This window comes from Antechinus flavipes, chromosome 2 (genome assembly GCF_016432865.1).
Source record: "Antechinus flavipes isolate AdamAnt ecotype Samford, QLD, Australia chromosome 2, AdamAnt_v2, whole genome shotgun sequence".
Lineage (NCBI taxonomy): Eukaryota > Metazoa > Chordata > Mammalia > Dasyuromorphia > Dasyuridae > Antechinus > Antechinus flavipes.
The window spans coordinates 463,748,585-463,766,836 of record NC_067399.1 but is presented as its reverse complement, the minus strand read 5'-3'; the positions used below and the strand labels follow the sequence as shown (position 1 = coordinate 463,766,836).

The 18,252-nt window shown below is 34.2% G+C and overlaps 1 protein-coding gene across 5 annotated transcripts in view; it reads left to right on the top strand.

The window, feature by feature from the left end:
* TTLL11 (tubulin tyrosine ligase like 11) overlaps positions 1-18,252 on the top strand; it is a 274,372-nt gene that overhangs the window by 171,871 nt on the left and 84,249 nt on the right. For 4 of the 5 annotated variants that reach the window (XM_051979566.1, XM_051979571.1, XM_051979569.1 and 1 more), the window contains one exon: positions 847-954. The exons of the other annotated variant lie outside the window; for it this stretch is intronic. In XM_051979566.1, the coding sequence (XP_051835526.1) occupies positions 847-954 (108 nt within the window). The remainder of the gene's footprint in view (positions 1-846; positions 955-18,252) is intronic. 5 annotated transcript variants of the gene reach the window in all.

Here is an 18,252-nt window from a genome sequence, read left to right as displayed (position 1 = left end):
GAAATCTTAGACATTGTGTTGTCCAATTTTCATTTTACAGATTTAGTCTTAAAAAGTGAAGCAATTTGACTAGATTGAGTGTTAATCAAATGATGAATTTTGAGTTTGCATAGTACTTAGATTGCTATATTGAATAAAAAGCAAAGTTTGATTTACATTTGGAAGTTTCTCATCATTCATGAATTTCTGTAATGCAAGTAAGTGGCAAAGCTGGGACTAGAATTTTAGTTTTCTTACTCTCATACTATTTTCTTTCCAGTTTTCTAAAAAAAAAGAAAAGAAAAGAAAACATTACCCCAGTTTTGCTGAGTGATTAACAAATAAATGCAGCATAAAAAATGCTGTGGATCACTAAGCCCCTTATTAGCAGTTGTAAATTTGTTTGTTCCAAAGCCACTTGCATTTTCATGAAGATTAAGGCCAGTAAGAATGAAGGATACTGGAAAAATTAATAAATTAGTAATCATGTATAAAAGATAAATACTTAGATATAATTTACATAATCTTTTAAAAAAAATTTTTAATATGTAGTTAATATTTTCTCTCAAGTTGATCTTGTCTAAACAGAGTTCTGTATCAGGCAATAGAATATTAGAAAGAAATTAGTGTTGAGATCTGACTTTAAACTATAGATTGAAAAATGACCATAAATATAATTAGAGAGTTAAAGGGTTAAACCAAGCATTAACTACCACAGTTTCATGGGTCTTAAAGAGGTCATTTAGTTCAACACCTTTGTTTGCAGAAGAGAAAATACAAGCCCCAACAAGAAAAAGTGACTTGCCCAAGCTTACACTGGTAATAAGTGGCAATACTGGAATTCAAACTAAGGCCTTCTTACTACAGATCCAGTGATCTTTTCACAACAACATCAAAGACAAAGAGTCAAGGAAAGAAAAGCTGGTTCCAGGCTAAGAGGCATCTACTGCCGAACATTGAAGCAGGTCAGCTGAGGTCAGTGCCAAAGCCGGAGAGAGAAACAAAGTCATATATTATTCATTAATATTATTTAAATTATTACTAACAATAGATACTAACATTTATATGGTATTTTATATTTTGCAAAGGACTTCCTTACAACCCTATAATGTAGATAGGTAGCATAAATATAACTGTTTTCTTTTTATAGCTAAAGAAAGTGAAGTTCAGAGAAAGGAAGTGACCACTAATTTCTATAGCATTTTAAGGTTTCTAGAACACCTAACACTTCACAACAACCTTGTGAGGTAAGTAGTGCCAGTATTATTACTATTTTACAAGTGAGAAAACTGAAACTAATTATGTAACTTGCCCACAAGTCATCTAGCTAGTAAGAAGCAAAGCCAAGATTTAGATTGTCATGAGTGAATTTATAATAACTGAGGAAGCAAAATTGATATTATATGATTTATTTGCAAGCATGCAGTTGCAGAACAAATAGGGTCTAAGGCTCCTGAGCAGGCACAAAGACCCTGAATACAGATTTTGCACACATTTTGTACATTTAAAAAAATAAAGAGGATTCTTGGTGGAGATTAAATTTGTCACTTTCAAAGTTGGGAAGGGGGTGTACAAGCAGATGAAATTACTCAAAATTAAATGATTTATAAGAAAACAAAGTGGAATTCTCAAAATGGAGGTTATTCATAAAATGTAGTCAGTTTTATTCTCACAGTTTTCTCCTTCACTTTGATCCTTGGTGTTGGGGAGGTAGGGGTGGTTAGAGTTCACTATTCTCCATCATGGATCACTATCTAAAAAAGCAAGTTTATAAGGTTTCTTATATATTTTCATTATCATGAAACAAGAAAAGACTACTAGGGAGAATCCTTTCACATAGCTTTGTATAACAACTAAATCAAAGTCTAAGAATAATAATGATACACAAAATGAAGAAAGCTCATTTACCTATGGTTGCTAATATGTCATTTTCTGTCAATCAAAGGAACCAGGAGGAAAGATTCCACTAGAAGTTACTTGGTTTAAGCAATTGTGTTTTTGCTGTAATCTATTGGTTTTCTTGAAGCCTTATCACAACTTTCCCTCATCAATTAATATAGGATTAATAAGATTGATTGATCATAAAACAGGCTTCTTCTTGGGAAGCCATAATAAGTCTAAGACCATACTATTTTGCAAGACCATTTGTGTTAAAGAATCTACTTTAATTTGGAAGGGGAAGATGGACTCACTTGTGATTGGTGTGTTGTTTTTTTTTTTTTTTTTTATCTCAAGTGAGAGATTCTTAGTAGCCAAATCAAGACTCCATTATCTCCAATTGGAATTGGAGACCAAAGACATTTCATCCCCCTTTTCACGTTGTTTTACAGAGTTCTGGATTATAACCATGTCATCTTTTTTTTTTTTTTTTTTTTTTTTTAATGTTTATTTCACCAAGCTCCCAAGTTTCTGGTAGTTTTTTTTTCCCCCCACTAGCCCTATGGTATAATTAAAGACTGATTCTGATGGGGCCAAATTTATGATTCCACAAGTCCCAAACCAATTTTTGGGGAAAGAGTAAACTGTCATCACAAAATTGTCCAGGAGCCTTAAGAAATTTCTGAAGGAGAATATTTAATTACTTCAAAAGCTCAATTATTCTTAAAGTATAAATTTGTACTGAAGATTACATCATACTTGTTTCATTTAGAGCCATTATTAGTAAGGTTAGTCGAAGAAATACATTGAGGTTTCTTGTCCCATTAAAGAGGCAGGTTTTAGTACAAATTAAAGGTCTTCTTTGGTAATTTCAGAAAAAGTAAAAGTCAGTCTGCACATCTTCAAATTTCCCAAATCTACACTATCATTAGAAGCTTGCATCTTGGTAATACAGCAATGAAAACTTGAAAAGGGAGTGGCAACTATAAGCAATGCAATCCTCGATTTCAAGAAGTCCATTAAATGTGAAAATAAATTGTTTGTTAGAAAGTTGGACCAATGATATTGGTCTTGACTTGTTATCTTCTATTTTTCTTCCAGGGCATAAAAAGTGGCTAAAGTAAGGGATTGAGAAGCCTCTTTCTCAAAGGTGGTATTTTAGGATATGCAGAGTCAAGTAATTTGGTTGTGGGAGAAATTCAACAGATAACATTTAATTTTAATAGAGAGCACGTTTTATCAATTAGGGGCCCAATTGCTCTGAGTAGATATAAAACATGCTCTATATCACATAGTTTACTGATAGTATTAAGTCTTTTCCAATCCTTCTACTAGGAATGGGATTTAGAAAGAGCAACTAGTAATAAAATCAACAACCAGGCAAGCTAGATTTGCAAATTATAATAATTAGGATACATAGGCATAAATCAAAAAGTATCCATTTCCAAAGTATCCAGTATTTTAAATTTGCCAAAATTTCTCTAAAGATAAGTGAATTGCTTTAAAAATTAAGCAAAATAAAAAGATTTTTATATATTTTCTCTCTTGTGAACATAGGGTATCCTAGAGTCTTTTTCTCAGTGCTTGATTGCAGTTGTGATGACCAGCAATATTTAGAATGAATGGATCTTCCCAGGCATGTTGAATTCCACTCTGTTGGAGTTCTCTTAGGATGAAAATCATGTAAGAAAAAATTTCTGTACTGAAACTCCTATATGTGGAATTCTCCTACAGTCTGTTTTACAATTCCTCTATAGAAGAAAATCCTCCAATTAAGAAAAGTTTTGCTTTATAGGAGAATAATCAAAAATCATTTCAAAAGGAGAAAGATGTAATTCTCCTCTTGGTCTGTTTCACAGCTGCCAAAAGTGACAGTGATGGCACAAAATACATGTTGATTAAATGCCTGACAGGTAGGATAAGAGGCACAAATACACGCAATAATAAGGGTAATGCCAGGGGTAGTTCACACCCGTCTTATCATATTAACAATTCTTTGTGTGCAGACAGATATACCTGGTTTTAGAAACTCCAGAGGAGTGGTTTCTTTTTCACAGTCACCTAAACTCCAGAGACCTGCTTAGTTCAGAGATAGTTTCCATTTTGCAATCTCATGGTATTGTAAAGTAGAGAGGGTCAGCACCATCAGAGGAAACAAGATGAAACACATGTGTGAGGCTTTTAAGGGAAACTAGTTTTTCAGTAGTTTCAGTGTTACTTTTTTAAAATTTAATTTTATTGAGACAAGACAAAATAGAATATTGTCATCTGCCCAGAAGAACATCAGGGAGGACTCAAAATATATAATGATAAATTACCTGTTCAAGAAAGGATATATAATAGTAGAAGAAATTATATTCATGAGTATCCTTCTGTTTTCCCTCTTAGATTGTTCTTTTGTTCAACCTAATTTTTTTACTTTATTCTTTCATATTCATTCCCTCTCCCACCTCCCTCAAATAGACTATTGTTAAGAATATATTTGTATATACATATATCCAGATATAGATATACATATCTTTCCTATTGCTGCTAACTTTTTGTATTAATTCTGCTTCTTAACTTGCCTTGCTATTACTTAACCTCTCCACACCCATGGATCCCTCCCTTGTCTTTTTTCCCTGTCTCTTATTCCCCCTTCACCCATTCCTCCGCCCCTTATTTCTTTGTAGAATTTGAAAGGTACTATGCCCTTGAATAGTATATGTGTAATTTTTTTTTTTGCTTATTTAACATATTCTTGATGTGATTTGGTTTTCAGAAGAGCCCTCCTTCCCTTCTCTAATGCTCTGTCTGTTTTTCTTTTGTACTCATTTACTATTACTATTTTCACCTTAACACTGCATCAATATTTCTTTTGAGCTACCCAATTGTTGACATCAACTTTAAACATATGGTATACATTTCCATGTAAAAAACATAAACAATTTGCCCATGTTAAGTTCCTTGAAACTGATCTTTGATCTTGGCTCTTATGTGTTAAATTTTCTATTGATTCAGGTTTAGTTGATACAAACTCCTGAAAATCTACAAGTTCTTTGAATGTCCTTTTCTTCATCCAGTGTTACAGACAATTTTCTTGGATATTATATTTTTGTATACATAATTGCTATTTTTACCTTAAGTCTGCCCCAATCGGTCTTTTGAGCTATCCAATTGCTGATGTCATTATTAAACATATAATATATATTTGCTGTAAAAAAACAATTTGTCCATGTTAGATTCCTTGAAATTGATCTTTGGTATTAGCTCTTATATGTTAAATTTTCTCCTGAGTTTGGATTTGGTTGAAAGTCCTGAAAATATGCAAGTTTGTTGAATATCATTTTTTTCATTCAATATTATGGCTAATTTTTTGACTGCAGGCCTACTTCTTTTGATTGCTGGTACATATGATTCCAGGACCTGTGGTCTTTTATTGTGGCTGCTCATAAGTCCTCTACAATTCTAATTGTAGTTCTAGTATATTTAAATTTTTTTCTTGTTTCTTGCAAGATTTTGTCTTTGATTTGGGGGTTTTGAAATTTGACAATAATATTCCTATGTGTTTTTAGGAACTCTTTGAGGTAGTGATCAATGGATTTTTTCTATTTCCACTTTCCCTACATGTTCTATCACTCCAGAACAATTTTCTTGGAATATTTTTTGCATTATTGTGTAAAGCTCCTTTTTTTGGTTACAACTTTCAGGTAGTCCAATTATTATTATATTTTTCTCTTCATTTATTCTCCAGATCTGTTATTTTTCTTATGTTTCACATTCTGTTATACTTTTTCATTCTTTGTTTTTTATTTTTTGTTATTTTTTAATCTCCTGTAGCTTCACTGACTTTCCCTTGCCCACTTCTAATTTTCAAAGTTATTTTTGTCTTTAAGACTCTGTATCTCCTTTTCTAGTTCGTTGACTTCTTTTTCATAATCTTCTTGTTTTTCCTCATTGTGTCTCATTTGATTTTTAAATTCTTTTTTGAGTTCTTTTATAAGCTTTGGGGAAATGAATACCAGCAGATAGAGTGAAACTGAGGTACTTCCCCTGGAGGAGACAATACTGCACTTTTGATTTAGAAATCTTTTGAACTCAACAGAAGAAGCTGTTGGTTGTTGTTTTGATAGAACTCTCAATACTGGGTGCTCCTTGTAGGAGATCATCAACATACTGAACCAAAGATAAATCCTTGAAAATAATGGAAGCTAAATGCTGTAGCAATATTTGAGAGAAAAGAGACTTTCTACATTCCCTAATACAGATGAGTCCACATCCATTATATATACTTCCAGGTAAAAGCAAAAAAGTACTGAGTATCTGGGTGAATGAGAATGCTAAAAATATCCCCCCAAACAAAAAAAGCTGAGTAAAGATCTATCATAGTTAAATAGGTAGCTTCACAGGGAATTGAGAAGATCCATGGTCATGAGATTGGGAATTGTTGAGTGTCTGGGTATAGTTTAAGATATTAATAGCATGTAAGTTTTATGCAAAGTAATAAAAAGGTTTATTATCAGGGCCTGGTTTGGTTTTCTTAACAAGGAAGATAGGAATGTTCTAAAGATCTAATGGATCCCTCAGAGAGTCAATAAGGGTTATAATAACTTTGATGGCCTTCTTGGACAAAGAACATTTGAGAACCGGATGATGGGGTACCTTCCTTAAACTTGATGGTAAAGGAGATAACATCACCTATATAGAATCAGGGATGTCAAATGGAATCCCCAGACTATCCTCAAGAAATAAAAAGGGAGTTTTCAGGGGGTTTCAAGGACAGAGATCCATCAGGGTAGCAGGAAATAGTGACTTTAAGTTTACAAAGGAGATCATTGCCCAACAGGTTAACAAAAGACTAGGGCATAAGAAGAGAATAGTCTGCTGAGAGAAATCCAACAATAATTATAGAGGGAGATAATTTTGAGGACACTTTGAGACTTCCTCAAGATTCCAACAGTATTTAGAGATTCTATAGAAGTATCAATAGAATCTGGTTTGCTTATCAAAACCAAATTAGAATCTCCAGTGCCTAATAAGAAATTATAAATTATATTACCAACTTTTAGGAGAACATGGGGTTTACCAGTATGGGGAGAGGTAGAGACTTCTTGGATAACTAGAGCAAGGACATAAGAATTTAGAAAAATGATAAGATCCTTACCAGAATCTATGGTCCCTGTTCCCCTATATACTTTCCTGCCAAAGATCCTGCCTAAGTTCTTCCAAGATCTTCTCTATTTCTGTTCCTTAAGTCCCACTTCTTTCTACATTATCTGGTAAGATGGCCCTTTTTTGTGACAACAAAAGCATTCATGCAGCCCCCAATTCCTTTATACAGCTTGTGTGAGAGCTGGAACTGCTTGGGCAGGGGCCCAAGCTTGGAAGGGAGCCGGAGCTGCTTGGGCAGGGGCCAACATTGTTTGAGGTTTTGGCTTAAGTTTCTCCTCTTTATTTCTCCTTCCATAAACATATTGAGCAATGCTTTTATCTCACCAATGCCCTTTTCATGCCAACCAGGACAACTCTTATGAAAATATTTTCGTATTTCTGGCATGGATTAGTTAACAAAGGCCAAATTAATAATTTTCATGTTTCTCAGCTCTATCTCAGTGTATCGCTTAACACTCTTACACAACTTGTCATAAAAGTAGTTAGGGGTTTCATTAAATCAATTACCTCTCTCCAGTTAGGATTATAACCTCTAGATATGACCTGAAATTGGGTTATAACAGCTTCAAGATTCTCATTAATTTTAGGAGTATCTCTCCTACATGTGGAGAGATCAGTGAGAGTGAAAGGTTGATGATTTCTTATAGATAATAGAATTTATAAGTTGTTGGGATTAGGAACAAGCCTTTTCCAGAAAGGAAACCTGCACTAGGTCCCTCATGTTCAAAGATCAAATCTTCTTATATAAAGGGAGGGGGGGAGTAAGATGAAAGAACAAAGGAAGGAAAAGAATATGCTTGTTTAACAACATGTCTTGGTGATTGTCCTTCATGCTCAGAGAGGACCAAAGTGATTTCACTATATTGGGTAAAGTGTCCAATTGTAGCTAATTAGACCAACATAAGCTCAGAAGACTCTACAACAGGTCAGGCACAAATAGTTCACATGAACATTTACAGTAGAGATATCTCTAAAGTTGTATGTCTCATATTTCTTCTGAAATTTCCTTAGAGCTACTGCAATTTTGCCTTGCTCATAGAGCACAGCAACACCTTTGATGTGGGTATGCCATGCTGGGGAAGTCCTTTGCCAATATCTTCCACATCACACAATTGATTCCAAAGTTCTTCGGACACCTTGAGAATGGCCTTGTATCAATTTGTCCACCATGTGAGCATTTACCTTGCATGAATTCTTCATAAAAGTCTTTTAAGAACACAAAAAGTAAGAATGTTTGTGTAAAGTTACTCTTGGAAAGAACCTTAAAATATATAGTATCTGAAGAGAGCAGGTAAAAATAGTAGAATCTAGAATGTTAGAATTGACTTCAAGGTAGTCCAATCCTCTAATAAGGAAATCAAGAAAAGTGAAAGGTCTTATTCAAAGTCAAACAGTTAGTTAATGACAGAGCCAGAACTCTAATCCAGATCTTCTATCTACTGGTTCAGGCTTTTCAATACCTCCACAGCCCACCAAGAAAAAAACCTGATAAATGATTTGATCAAACATTGCTACTCTATTGGCAGACAGAAGGCAAATCCAGCTAAAATAAGATAACATACTAACAGTTCTGGAAAACCTAAGTAAATAGACCTCCTAAATATACCCTGTGCTAAATAAACAGAGGTATAAATCCAGAGAAACAAAATAAACCCAGAACACTATTCAAGGGAAGGTAAGATGTCATGATGGAATGCTAAGTTAAATGTTAATTAATTGAGCTGCAACATAAATAGAACTCTCCATGCAATGTTCTAAAATTCACGTTCTGTTCCAAGACTGCATGTCTTTTAAGGAAGTGTACATTTAAACAACGTGGCCAGCCTTCTTAAGTTGCCTTCTCTGCAAACCTAGGAGAGTGAGATAGAAAAGCTGAAATGACAGAAAGAGTGGTACTAGGCTTATGAAACTGGAGAAGAAGAAAATTTTTTAGGGATGAAAGTCATAGTCCTTCAGATAAAGTGGCTTAGCAAAATTAATATTGCATCTGATATGAAATGAATCATTTTCAATGGCTAGCTTTAATTTCTTCATTTTATTGTCATGAAAAATGCCATATAAGGGCCAAAATAGATTTCCAGTTGAATTTTTTGTAATTTTAGGCAAAATTTCACATAATTTAAAAGCACTTTTTTTTTTATCATTTCTGGTTGAATTAGGAGTTTTCTTTGTGTAAGAAATTTTTCCACTTTGTGTAAGAAACTGTGTATGGAATACACAGTTATGGAATAAATCTGGTTCACTGCCCCTCAGCAGGCTAAGGACCTTAAATACAGTTTTTGCACAAATTTTCATGCATTAAAAGAAAACAATAAAGAGGATACATTGAAAGAAAGCAATAAAAAGGATTCAAAATAAGTTGTAGAATTGTATTATCTGATTTTTTATTGGAGGTTAGATTTGGGACTTTCTGAAGTATTATCCCAAATCAGATGATTTATAGGAAAACAAAACTGAAGTCTCAAAAATGGAGGTTTTTCACAAAATGGAGTCAGTTTGATTCTCACAAGATTTGGGTCTCATGATTAAATCCAATACTTCTTTCTGCTAAACCAAGTTGCCTTTTATGAACTTGTAAAACCTTCCTGTTTCTCTCCCCTAAACTCAGTCAAGATCTTTTAAACAAATTATAACTGTATGTAGCCCATAACCCAGATGAGAATATTTAAGAAAATTAATCAAAATATAATAACCATGCATAACATTAACATATGATTTTCTAAATTAATATGCAGCCACATGGATCCTCACTTGCAGTTGGATGGCCCTATTTTTATTTGAGTTTGACATTACTGTAATTATTTGCCCATGTATTCTGCCTCAATTTGATTGTAAGTTCCCTTTAGGCAAAGACAATGAATGTGTTTTTCATCTCTTTATTCTCTCTCACTATATATTTCAGGCCTTTGCACAGAATAGATACTTAGCAAATTTTCATTGATTTGATAATGGGTATGTATTTGTGTGTGGGGTGGAGGTCCTGATTGGTAATATCCATGTAGCAAACTCCTGTTGAAAAAATTTTCTACATTTGTGCAGATTGGCAAGTATTCTACAATTTATAGTCCTAGAGGAGTGCCTGAGACACTAAAAGATTGTTATTTTCCCAAGGCCACAAAGCCAGTATATAGCAGGTAGGATTTGAATCTGTGTTTTCCTGACCCCTTAAGCAGTCTTTTTATCTACTACATCATGATACTTTTCTTGTTAAATTTGATTAATTTTTAAAGTTCAGCCTGAGGTTCATAAATAATACAAATTTTCCCAACCCAAGTGAGGAAAGAGTCTATAAATACTAGTGAAGAATGAGTTTTATTAATGGAGAAATGTATATAAAATCGTGAAATGTCAGAGCCTGAAGGGACCTGAGGAACTAGAATGTTGAAACAAAGAACCAAAAAATAAAAATTGTCTGTGTAAAGTTACCCTTGGAAGAAACCTTAAAATATATAGTATCTGAAGAGAGCAGGTAAAAATAGTAGAATCTAGAATGTTAGAATTGACTTCAAGGTAGTCCAATCCTCTAATAAGGAAATCAAGAAAAGTGAAAGGACTTATTCAAAGTCAAACAGTTAGTTAATGACAGAGCCAGAACTCAAATCCAGATCTTCTATCTACTGGTTCAGGCTTTTCAATACCTCCACAGCCCACCAAGAAAAAAACCTGATAAATGATTTGATCAAACATTGCTACTCTATTGGCAGACAGAAGGCAAATCCAGCTAAAATAAGATAACATACTAACAGTTCTGGAAAACCTAAGTAAATAGACCTCTTAAACATACCCTGTGCTAAATAAACAGAGGTATAAATCCAGGGAAACAAAATAAACCCAGAACACTATTCAAGGGAAGGTAAGTTGTCATGATGGAATGTTAAGTTAAATGTTAATTAATTGAGCTGCAACATAAATAGAACTCTCTATGCAGTCTTGGAACAGAATGTGAATTTTAGAACATTGAACATACACTGTTAAGACTAGGAGAGAATATTAGCCAGAGAAAGCTAGAGCTAGTAGAGACCTTAAAACAAGATTTTCCAAACTCCTCAATATGAAGACATCTTTTTAATGTCATGAAATTTCAATGATCCTACACATATTGGTATTTGTACCATTTTTATTCATTGAGAAAATTCATAATGATTTAATGCTGCAATGAATTCAGTAACATTTTAAAATTAATTTGTAATGTATTAATCATAGCAGTGTCTAAGTATATTTTAAAAATTGTAATGCATCTATGCTCAAGACATTTATTCAGTCTATAGAAGATATGTTTTCTTTTTTATGGAGTTATAAATATATTCAAAGATCCCTTGCAATTATTCTCCCCCACCCTCCACTCTCCACCCTCCAGGAGTCAATCTCTGGTCCACAATTTGGAAACCATTCCTTTATTTTATTTTTTTTACTTTTTTAAAGCTTTTTATTTTCAAAATACATGCAAAATTTTCAACATTCACCCTTGCAAAACCTTGTATTCCAAATTGATTTTTCCCTTCCTTCCCCCTACTCCTCCCTTAGATGGCAAGTAATCTAATTTATGTTAAACACGTGCAATTCCTCTATATATATTTGAGAAAGACTTCTTGTAAAAGGTAGAATTCTGAGGACTGAAGAAAGCTACTTAGTAAGGAGGCAAAAGTAAGAAGGGAGAGCATTCCAAGAATTGGAGATAGCCAGTGAAAATGTTCAGAGGGATAATATGATATATCATGTTTGAAGAGTCCTTTGACACTTAAGAGAGAAGTAAGGGGTAGGAAAACTGGGAAGATAGAAAGGAGACAAGTTATTAAGAGCTTTAAAAACCAAAAAAGATTATATATCCGATTCCTGGTATGATAGGAAACCACTAGAGCTTATTAAATAAATGGGATGAAATGGTCAGATGGCCTAAGAAGATTGCTTTGATAGCTGAGTGGAGGATGAACTGAAGTGGGGAGATCCTTGAAGCAAGAAGATGAACCAGAAGATTATTGTGATGATCCAGGAAGTGATGAAAGCCTGCAGTAAAGTAATGGTAGTGTCAAAAGAGAGAAGGGGGCATATAGGAGGAGTGTTATGAAGACAAAAATTGTAATTCGGAAACCATTCCTTTAGAAGAAATGAAAATGTATTTGGAGGGAAAATTTAGAACATAGGAGATAGGAAATGAGAGCTAAATGGGGCTGGGAAAGCACTTTAGATCATAGAATATAGTTTGGGTTTTGGGGGAAAAAAATAGACCTAGAATATTAGAATTAGAAATGTGTTTTAGAAAATAAAATGTTAAGAGCCAGTAAGATCCTTAGAGATCATCTAGTATAGGACTTCTCAATTTATAGATGAAATTTGCCCAGAATCACCTTGGTAGTTTGAAATATGGTTTCAAATCAGTTTGCTATATAGCAGAGCTAACATTAGAACCCAGGACTTAACTCTGCTTAGTATCCTTTCTATTATACTACAGGTGTCCCTAAGTACTATGAAATACAAAGATTTCTCTCTGAAGGATGAAATTCAAAATTAAAGTTTTTCTTCCAAAATGTGGAAAATAGAAAATTCCCATGTAACTTCTAGGGTCATTTCTTGTTCATCACAAAATACTTATTTCCTGATAACTAGGTATTGAAACAATAAATATCATGGGAGATGGGTGTGTGTGTGCTTGTGTGTGAAATCAGAGAGGGGGTGATGAAGAGTTGCTGAATATAAAATCAAGAGACATTGGTTTATGTCTTGGTTCTAAAATGACCTATCTATTTTGGACAGTTAGTTACTTCAGATCTCTAGGACCAGGTCTTCCCATTTGGAAAAGGAGGAATGTGAACTAAATCAGGGGTTTTTAGCCTTTTTTGTATCATACTATCTTAGTACTTTAATGAAGTCTATAAATCGAGTCAGAATAATAATATAAATATATAAAACAAAATACATAGGATTACAAAGAAAATCAATTATATTGAAACTGTTGAAGTTGAGAAGGGGGGACTCCAAAAGTCTCAGATCAATATCACAGGGTGTCTCAAAAGAATTTAGAGGCTTGAACCCATCTCCTAGTCAAAGGGGCAAAGTTTATTGAGAATAATGTATATCATTACTAAGCGGACTGAATTCTAAGGGAATCCAGTAAATAAAGTGAATCAAAAAGATACACTTACAAAACTTTCAATCATGGATATGTTAATTCTATTCAGGGTAAGGCTAAGGAGTAATCTCCAGTTGAATTAAGGGTGGTCTCTGAAATTTGATTACCACTGCCCAGATCATCAGTCAGCAATGAAATGAGAAATAGTCTATTTAGAATCAGACAGCCTGGGCAGAGGAGTTTCATGAGGCCAGAAGGTATCTCCCTAAGGAGTAGTCAGAATCAGATAGATTGGGTGTGCTCACTTTCCTGAGGCAGACTCCAAAGCCTCAGGACCCATTAGAACAGAAGACCCCAAGGTCAGGGGACCCCAAAATCACATTACATCAAAACAATTAAATATTAAAAAAAATTCATAAATCCCAAAATTAAGGACCCTGGAACTAGATAATGTCTAAATTCCCTTCTAAATAAATGATTATTTGATTCTAAATGAAGTATATTTAGCATTATTGAGGCTCAGTGGCTTAGATGAAACATAATAATAATAGTAATAACAATTTATTTTGTAAACTCAACGTGGGTATGGACTCCTTATCTAAATGACTTATCTTCCTCAATATTCAGCATAAGATGCTATATATAGTCAATACTTAAATGGTTATTGAATATGGTGCTCTGACATTTATAAAATATATTACATATATAATCTTTGTATTAGAGTCTCCCTACTAAAACAAAAGATCCAAAACATTTTGGGTATTCTTCCTTCTACTTCTCTGATTCATCTGTCTCTACTCAAATGGGGAAGGAAGGAAAGGTGAAGAAAATGAACATTTATTAAACACCTAATTTATATTAGTAGCTTTTCTGAGCACCTTAAAAATATTATCCCTTTTCATGTTCTCAACCCTGTGAAGTAGGAGCTGCTACTATTCCCATTTTGCAGGACCAGGCCTTAAATCAAAATCTATTTGATTCTAATTGACCACCAATGGGTTCCAGGCCAAGCTCCATTCTTTGGTCCAGATTGACTCAGATTGAGTGATTAAATAGGTCATTTCTGCTTTGACCAGAAACCCTGATGGAATTGCCCTCCCAGATTCACTCATTTTTTTATTTATTTAGATTTTTTTTGGATTAGTTGAAAGAGGAGATTCTTTGTCTCAATTGCTACTTATCCTTAATGGCTGAATGGGGTCAATCAAATTGAGACCTGTTGAAGATCTTAGCTTAAAAAGGCCAAAGTCTCCCATTTCATCCAGGGCCATCTCCAGTCATTTTGATCTATAAAGTGAGGCAGGTGAACTTGTACAGTCCTCCCTCACTTAAATCCAATTCACTTGCATGCCATGACATCATCTTTCTGATATCATGGCTCTCTTCAAGAATGAAGGACAAACAACAATTGTAGCTCGGGAAAAACTTGTCTGTGGTCACATAGCTAGTGTTGTAAGGCTAGATTTGAATTCAAACCTTCCTAACTGCAGGCCCATTACTGTATTCACTATCTTCAGATGGTACCCAAAATTATCAGTGTCTTGTGGTTTTTGTAAAGGTGATTATCATGTTCTCTAATAAAAACTCAGGATTTTAATGCAAATAAATTTTAGAATATTTGATTTACATATATGCTCTCCTGGTCAATTAATAGTCCTGATTCCCACTCCTAACCAAGTTTGGGTGAAATAGTCCTATGTACCCTGCTATTGCCCAGTATTTCAACAATGTATCTCCCCTTGGAGGAGGGATTCCCCCCACTGAGGTATTTTTTAAAATTTAATTTAGAAAAAAATTAATTTTTAATTTTAATTTAGAAATTTTCCTTTTCCTTTCTATTTTCTCCTTTGTCTTGTAACAGCTTAGATCATAAAAATCATCTTTAGGCTTTTCTGAGGTTCAAGAGAATAAGCAAGCTACAATTTGGCTTTTTTTTTTTCCCTGAACAGATGTCTGTAATACACATGGGAATATGTGGATGACTTGGCTAAAATGGCCATATATACATTCAATCTTCATAATAGCTGTGAAATACGTCACACATGTTTTATTATCCCTTTATATTTGAGGAATCTGAGGAGAAAGAGACGTGACTTACCAAAAGTTATATGATGAGTTAGTGCAAAGCTGATATTTGAATCCAGGTATAACAAACAAAATATCTTATCAAGAACTCCACTGACTCAGTGATGAATGCAGGAAGATTTATTTTACATTCTTGCAAGAATGGGTGCCTAGGTGAGTAGACCAACCTTTGAAACTCCAAAGGCAGCATTTTATTTCCTATTCTGAAGCATAAGTCCTTCCCTTGATTTCCCACTAATTGTATGTTACAGAAGTTATTCCACCCCTCTTTATATAACTAGTTTCTGCCCCCAAGGAGCTTACCTTCTTTTGGGGAAACATAACTAACCTCTACCCTTGATTATTGTTTGATTTCCTTGTGGGTTTCAATTTTCTAATTAAATTTCATTTCTTCAATTTGTCATAAAACCAAATAAATGCCCATCCATTTCTCACACTGGTTTTTTTATTTTAAGTTCGGACCTCTTTCCACCAGCTCAGACTCTCTACTTAAATGGGGCTTTTAGTGTTACCAAGAAAATAACTACTCCATTTTTATGTAATGCCAGAGAAACTGAGGCAGGATAGAGATTAGAGAACAATTTAATAATTTATTTAAAAGGGAGAGATTTACTGGGACCAAATGGATCCATGTTTGGTCCCAGGGCTGAATGAGACTATCATCTCCAAGAATGCAGCAGTGAATATCAGATATAAGATTCTTTTATAGGATTACAAGAATGATGACATAATGGGTGAAGTACCTGGATGGGGAATGACCTAATGGGAGGAGGTATGGGAGAGGCTCCTGATATTCTAATGATGTCTAAAATGGATAAAGACCTTTATCCCATCAAACATTAAGAGGGAATGGTTATAACCTGAGGCAGAGTAACTGAATATGACGATTAGGAAACTGGGTCAGGACATTAAAAGGGAACTGAGGCACAACATTTATAGCATTTTAAAGTAGTAAATTGTTTTTCTCATAGCTTTGTGAGATAGGTATAATAAGTACAATGATCCCTAGTTGCAAAAAAGGTAACAGGTTTGGAGATACTAAATTCGCGCTTAATTTCATCTTAGTCAGCTAATAGACATTGTGTCTACTATATACCTAGAATTATGCTTAGCTCTGGGGTAAAAGAAGGCAAAAGAGGCAAGAGAAAATCATTGCCCTCATGGGCCTTACAGTCTAATGGGGGAGACAACAAGCAAATAAATGTATAAAATATATAGCATAGGTAGGAAATAATTGAGAGAAAGCACGAAAATTAAGATGAGGAAGGAAGACATTTCAGGAATTTCCAGAGAAAAGGCACTGAGAGATGGAATATCTTGTTCAGGGAATAGTATCATCATTGTGCAGAAAAAGAAGCAGAGAACAAGAGAGGGGAAGCATCATGCTCAAGATTATACAGTATAGTGAGTAGTAGAGTCAGAATTTAAAACCAAGTCTTCTAACTACAAATTCCTTGCTCTTTGTATTACATCACTTTATAGATAACCCATTGCATATTCTCTAATCTAGTTATCCAATTGGATAAATATAACTTGGATGTATCTAGCTAATATTATTCCACATAATCATACAGACATATAGTATATGACCCTATTGTATTAAGTCTTAGGACTGGAGTTTTCATATTATTTTCTTTAATTTTAAAAGGAGGAGCTTAAGCCAACTAGTTGTAATCTAGTTTTGAATATCTTCCCCATCTTCATCCCCAATTATATCTCAGCAATCTATGAATTGGGGAGTGGCTGGAGCAAGTCTCTAGGCCAAGGACAGGTACTTGTTGTTCATTGATCATAGTGTGTGGATGTTATCTAAGCTTTACCAATGAAATAGGTTCTAGAAAAGGGGGAATGAATAATCTAAAAAGGAAGTAGAGTTAGAACAAAATTAGAAAAATATATCTTAGGCTGCATTAATAGAGATATGGTATGTAAAATAGGGAAGATGAAGTGTTCCCACTCTTCTCTACCTACTCTGACCCCATTTGAACTACTCTGTTTAGTTGTAAACAAAACTTGCTAGTTTAGGAAGAATAGTGACAAATTGGAAGATGTACAAAAGAAGAGTAGCGAACATGGTGAGAAGAATGAAGGAAGACTCCAAATGAGAATCAAATGAACCAAGTATATTAGTAATGAAAATATGAGTTAGGGGAATCACCATATCTTTTTTCATTTATTTAGAGGACTTCATGCAAAAGTACTTATTCTACTTGATCCAAGTGAGTAGAACTAGTAAAAAAAGATACAAGTCATAGAGTGACAGATTTTGATTCATATGAGTACAAAACACCTATTGGAATTGTCCCAAATAGACAGTGGGTTGGCCTGATTTTGGAGGTAGTACTCTGTATAATATATTCTTCATGATTCGTGAAAGCTGCATGCTTGGATGTTAGAGAAATAATTTCTGCTAAGGTTTGAATTGGATGCTCTGTCTTAAGGTCTCCTCTAACTTCAAAATTGTGTGGTTCTATGCATTTAGGAAAAGAACAGATAATAGAAAGTGTTGATAACATTATGAAAATGTCAGGCTTAGAGAATGGAGAAGGTTTCTGTTTCCTGAGACAGATGGCTGCCAAGAAAGGGGGGATAGAGTGGGTTGACAACTTAATCAATAAAGGCAAAGCTATGAGTCTGTGAATGTGCCCAGCTGAACTAAGCAAGGTAGAGATAATCAGCAGGGTGTAGAGGGGGAAGGAGAACCTAGAGGGTCTAGCATTGAGAACTCTAGACGGACAAAACATGGGATTCTACATTTATTTGAGATGAAAACTCTTACATAGGTGGGGTCTTTTACTGTGTCAAAAAACAGGATTCTAAGATTTGTGGCTGGAGGACATAGGATGATGGGCATTACCTTGCTTGCTAGAAGAAGATATTATCTGGCGAGAGGGAAAAATTTAGAAAAAGTTCTCCTTTCCTGCTTCTATACTGGATTTCCACACCCACAGCTAAGGATTTTAGGATCATATTCTAGAACCACTTAGACCCAGATTACCAACCCAAATGTGGTGGCTAGAAATATAATGGTAATAATGATAAAAATAATAATAATAATAACTCAAATTCCTATATTACTTTAATTTTACAGA